We start from the raw sequence: 6,000 nt of genomic DNA on the forward strand, positions 1-6,000 counted from the left end.
TGTAGAGCACACAACACAGGGCCTTAGCACATAGAAGACGCTAGCTGAATGTTAGTTCCTTTTCTGAAAGACTGGGTTATGGATGTACATAGGCTTAAAAAAAACATATATATATATATATATACACACACATATACATATATACACACACACACACACACACACACACACACACATATATTTGTGTAAGCCTCTGCAGACACTTCTGTAGCCTGCAGCCATGCAGCAGATATCCCGACAAAGGATCTCAGCCTTACTCTCCTTAGCATTTCCTAGCTGTGGATGTCGTAAGAGTTGCTAGCAAAAATCCTCAGCATTTACTCACTGTTCCTCCTCTATATTTTCATCAGTGACCATCGGTAGTTTTCACTATCTACTCCAATGTATTTTTGAAAATTATTATTTCTAATAAGCTAAGTCAGTTCACAAGGAAAACCAACCTAAAGAGGATTTTAAGCGAATGGAGTCATAAGCTGACTGAACTTGAAAGGGGCTTTAGAGTGGGTCCCGGTAACACCACTGGAGAAAAGCACAGAGAGATGAAGAAGCCCCATCAAACCAGCCCAGTTACTGTTTTACAAAATAATGGCTATGGAAGCTCCTGGTAGCTCTCCAGGCTGATTAGCTCTTGTTGCAAGTTGGACGGACAAGACATGGCAGAGAAAAGCTAAGGGAAAAGTCACTGGGAATATCACCACATTTGAATCTCATTAAGATCACAGAAACCTACAGTAACAAATATTAATGGAAAAATATGGAATGAAATCCCAATAGTAAATTCTGGTATCTTAATTCCACAATTAATTAGCAGTGTGACATCAGGCAAGTTACTTAACTAAAGTCTGTTTCCTCATGATTTAAAATAAACCTGCCTTAAAGCCTTGTTATGAACAGTATCTCTTCTGTGGTATTCTTGCCAAAATCCACAACCCAATCATGAGAAAACATCAGACAAACCCAAATTGAGAGACGTTCTAGAAAATAACTGACCAATTCTCTTCAAAAATGCCAGGGGTCATGAAAGACTGAGGAAGTGCCATAAATTGGAGGGGACACAACAACTAAATATGGGATCCTGGATTTGACCCTGGACCAGTAAGAGACTCGTGGAAAAACGGGTGAAATTTGAAATAGGTCTTTAGCTACTATTGTACCAAATTAATATCTTGGCTTTAATCACTGTGTCATGATCACGTAAAAGGAGGCCTGGTGAAGGGTGTACAGGAATACTAAGTACTACTATTGCAACTTGGTAAATCTGAAATTATTATAAAATGAAAAAATTAAAAAAAAAAAAAAAAGAACAATTATTTAAAAAGCCTAGTCGAGGGGTGCCTGGGTGGCTCAGTCGGTTGAGTGTCTGACTTCAGCTCAGGTCATGGTCTCACAGTTCAGGGGTGCAAGCCCCGCATCAGGCTCTGTGCTGACAGCTCGGAGCCTGGAGCCTGCTTCGGATTCCGTGTCTCCTTCTCTCTCTGCTCCCCCCCTGCTCACACTGTCTCTCTCTCAAAAATAAAATAAAGATTAAAAAAAAATTAAAAAGCCTAGTCGTTGGGGCGCCTGGGTGGCGCAGTCGGTTAAGCGTCCGACTTCAGCCAGGTCACGATCTCGCGGTCCGTGAGTTCAAGCCCCGCATCAGGCTCTGGGCTGATGGCTCGGAGCCTGGAGCCTGTTTCCGATTCTGTGTCTCCCTCTCTCTCTGCCCCTCCCCCGTTCATGCTCTGTCTCTCTCTGTCCCCCCAAAAATAAAATAAACGTTGAAAAAAAAAAAAAGAAAAAAAAAAAAAAGCCTAGTCGTGAGAACTAAATACAAGATCACTAATTTAATACATTGCCTTTTTTTTTTTTTTTTTTTTTTTTGTAGGCATGATTCCTTCATCCAATGGCTAAACTCAGTGGCCATTAACTGTAGGAACATTATGTTAACACTGGCCAGACCCAGGTTGGGACAGCTAACAGTGAAGTGTGTTGTTCAACTGCAACAAAATGTGGACGTTTTATACTGAATGATTACAAATATTCTTGCAAAGGCCTACTAACCATCAATATTTCACTCTTGGTACAACACAATCATTCGTTAGTGCTTCAAGAAGTGTGGATTCTGTGTTTGGCCAATGATGACAGGCTTACATTTACCTAATGCCATCAGCATTTAAACGTAGCATGTCAAATCTTCATTCCCCAGACTGTGACTACTCTCATCTTGTCAAACTTCAACAGTTTTTTTGTGAGGTAACACCTGGCAAAATAAACCTCTTTCACATAAATTGTAGACAGCTCACAATGAACATGGCTTGAAACACTGTTATTCGTGGTTTCTATGTTTTATTTTAAACTTGAGTCTACCTCTAGCCTTGAGGGGCAAAAACCTGCCTTTGAGATAACTAAAGGTTCCCAATGTCAACCTTATTATTCAAGATTTTGCTTTTTTAAGAAAACAGTAAATCAACCTAGGAATCACAATACTTTATCAGTCATAGTTTCCAACAAAGATCGGCTATGTGCCCCCCCACCCCCCACCACCCTGACTTCTGCCTCTCACCTCAGGGAATAACTGTGTAACCAAATAACAAGCAATGTGGCTATTTCGTAGATTTGATAGAATCATCCATATGATAAAAATACATTTTCTATTAGACTATACTGTTGCAAAATAATTTGTTTTCTACAAAGGTTATGAGATATCATAAAAACGTCTAATCCATCTGGTTTAAGAATCCAATTCTTCCTTCACATATTTCTGCATCTGTTCACAAAAATCTCTTTGACTTCAAAGGAAGCTTTTCAAGAGAAAAAGAAGATACATACAGGAAAAGTGGCCATAAATTTCTAGTAGTCCTTTTCTAAGGCCATTTTAATAATAGCACTGTGGGACAGGTATCTCTTTAGGTCTTTAGAGATCTAAAATATCACAGATGAGATTAACGACTATGCATTTATATGGAGATTTATGCCTTAACACTTTATTATGGGTATAAAAGTGATATATCTTCAATTTAGAACATGTGAAAAATACAGAATGCTTAAAGAAGAAGACTTCAGCCACTTTTAACCCAAATTTAGGAAGACTAAAGCAAAACAAAAAAGTTAAGACTGGTTGTTTCCTTCCAGTCTTTGTGTGTGTGTGTTTGTGTGTGTGTATTTATCTAAATATTTATTTACAAACAATATCATAATTATACTATGAATACAATTTTGTATCTTTTCTCAACAGGCCTTTTAAGCCATCATATTTAATGACTAAATATTACATGTAGGTTTATACTTTAAAAGAAATGCTCCCACTTACACATTTAATTCCTATTAAATGTAATTAATAAGATCATAAAGTAATAAAAGTACTCAAAGATAAATTAAAGGTTTGTAAACACTAATCTGTTCTGGAAGTTCTACATTTTGAAACTATCTAGCTTAGCAGTTGATTAACTTTAACATAACCATATTCATTAATTCCACTAGAACAATAATAGAAGTTTAAGAAATTTTTTCTCTGGGGTGCCTGGGTGGCTCAGTCACTTAAGTGTCTGACTTCAGCTCAGGTTATGATCTCATGGTTGGGAGTTTGAGCCTTGCATCAGGCTCTCTGCAGACAGCACAGAGCCTGCTTTAGATCCTCTGTCCCTCTCTCTCTCTCTCTCTCTCTTTCTCTCTGCCCCTCCCCTGTTCATGCTCTCTCTCTCTCAAAAATAGATAAAAACATTTTATTTTTATTAATTTTTTTTAATGTTTACTGATTTTTGAGACACGGAGACACAGAGCACGAGCAGTGGAGGGGCAGAGAGAGAGGGAGACACAGAACCCGAAGCAGGCTCCAGGCTCTGAGCTGTCAGCCCAGAGCCTGACGTGGGGCTCAAACTCACAAACCATGAGATCATGACCTGAGCCAAAGTTGGATGCTTAACCCATTGAGACACCCAAGCACCCCTAGATAAAAACATTTTTAAAAAAAGAAAGAATTTTTTTGTTTAGAATTTATAATAATTTAGTGCCCTAGAATTCCCTGGGCAATTAGTGGGCTCTAGCTTGCTTTCCTTTTCTCTTTGATTTTCTATTTCTCATAACATCCTCACTTCTTGGGTTCGAAATGAGAGGAAATTTGGGTCTAAGGCTGTTACTTTGGTATCATATGTTTTAACACGTTATTAGCTATAAAATAGTAACCAGCCTATTCTGGTTCTGCAAAATCAAACCCTCCAACTTCAAAGAGAGGGGCATTTAATGGATTTACCTAATTATGAATCAATTCTTACCTAACACTGCTGCCTGACATTTAAAATAACATTTAAGTAGCTGTTTTGCTCCAGTATATCCTTGATCCTTAAAAGAATCTTGTGAGACCCATATCAATGAAGAAAACTTAAGTAAAGAACATTAGTTTATGGGATGACTACTCAAATCTTGGTTTTCATAATTTATCTAATTGCTTTACTTTGGCTTCATAATTATGGAGCCATAGATTTTCCAAAGCTTTGAAGAACATTAACGTGTCAATGGGTCCAACCCTTCCTCCACCCATTTTGCTAAAGAAAAAGAATCCAGTGAGATTTGTCTTGTCGTGTCATACAGCTAGCAAGTGGCAGACAAATCCCTTGGACTTTGATTTCTTAATTTCAAGTCTAATGCTCTTTCAATATACTAGTTACCACGCAAAATCCACACCTATGCATTATGACAACGAATACACAAGGCTGCCAAGAAATCATCTCATCACAGAATCTCAAGTTTCTCCCTACTTCCCCACAGATACGTCCCAAGAGATGTACAGCAAAGCGCCTACCACCGAGAGATTGCACTTGGAAGACATTTAGTAAACGTCTGAATGAGTGAAGTAAATAACTGAACGAGTGAAAGGGGTATATATATGCGGCGTATATTCACAGACACTGACGGGTGGGTTGAACCGCATCCACACTCTCAGCACGACACAGTAATGGTAACAGCAGTGCTGCCGGGCGCAGGACAGGACGATGCACTTTGGCAACGTGCTGTAATTCCTTCCCAGAGCCTGCAAGATACAAGTCTACTTGGGGAATGAGGAGGAACCAGAGAGGAAGACGAACCGACACTTGACACTGAAGTGCCGCACGGCCAGAAGGAGGACGTCAAGTGGCTGCTCCGATTTAAAAATATCGCCCAATTCCTCACAAGACCTCCTCTCTGATTTCTGCGCTGGCCCCTCGGCTTGCTGTTAGGGAAAGGAGGGTAAAACAGTAATAGAAAGAGTAGAAAGAGGGGACCTTGAGAAGGCGGGCAGCCTGGGAAAGACCTGCCCTGGGGTGTGATGACTTCACGCGGGACTCCGCTTCCTCGTTGCCCGGCAACAGCTGCAGGCCAACCTTCTACGAAGGCCCAGGGGGCAGGCGGAAGAGCGCTCCTCCCATCAGGGCGCCTGACATCATCGCACATCCTTGCAACGTCGCCACGTTCCGAGTAGGAGGGCAGTCTTAGGCGAGTCGATATTAGGAGAGAACCGTCTTGGTGCTCTCCAGAGGAAACAGGAAGAGAGAAGCAAACGGAGGGAAGGGAGACGGGAAGGATCTAGCGGGATGGGAAGCTGGCGGGAGAAAGACCGGCTTTGGTTACCTGGGGAGCGTGAGCAGCTTCGGGTCCTTTATGAAGTGCCCGGATGAAGCTCCAGCACCCACGCGCCTTCCGTATTGAGCGCATCGCCATCTTGAGAGGGGCGGAGCCGTCTTGGCTTGTGTGACGTCTGCTCAGAGAGCCAGTCCCAGCTGCCTTGCTTGCTGCGCATGCGCGCGTGTATCCGGGCGTGCCGCGGTGCCCCTGCTTTCGGGACTCGGGTCTTTGCAGAGCAGGTGGGGACAGGAACGGGGTGGGGCTTGGCGTTAGTGTTTCCGCTAGAGTTTAGTCTTTGTGTAGGCTTCATGGTGGGAGAATTTCCTCCCGGGACAGTAGTAGCAGCGTTTTAGACTGGAAGAAAGCCCATAAATTGCCTTTCGGATCCTAGCCATCCAGAGGCATCTTTTAAGAAGTTTCTCT

The 6,000-nt window shown here is 41.7% G+C and overlaps 1 protein-coding gene across 1 annotated transcript in view; it reads right to left on the bottom strand.

Moving 5' to 3' along the window:
• Positions 1-5,688, bottom strand: part of WARS2 (tryptophanyl tRNA synthetase 2, mitochondrial) — a 96,921-nt gene extending 91,233 nt beyond the window's left edge. Inside the window, exon 1 of the mRNA XM_030325754.1 lies at positions 5,584-5,688. Within this exon, the coding sequence (XP_030181614.1) occupies positions 5,584-5,673 (90 nt within the window). The 5' untranslated portion in view covers positions 5,674-5,688. The remainder of the gene's footprint in view (positions 1-5,583) is intronic.
• Between the last annotated feature and the right edge of the window lie 312 nt (positions 5,689-6,000).

This window comes from Lynx canadensis, chromosome C1, assembly GCF_007474595.2.
Source record: "Lynx canadensis isolate LIC74 chromosome C1, mLynCan4.pri.v2, whole genome shotgun sequence".
In the NCBI taxonomy this organism is placed as follows: Eukaryota; Metazoa; Chordata; class Mammalia; order Carnivora; family Felidae; genus Lynx; species Lynx canadensis.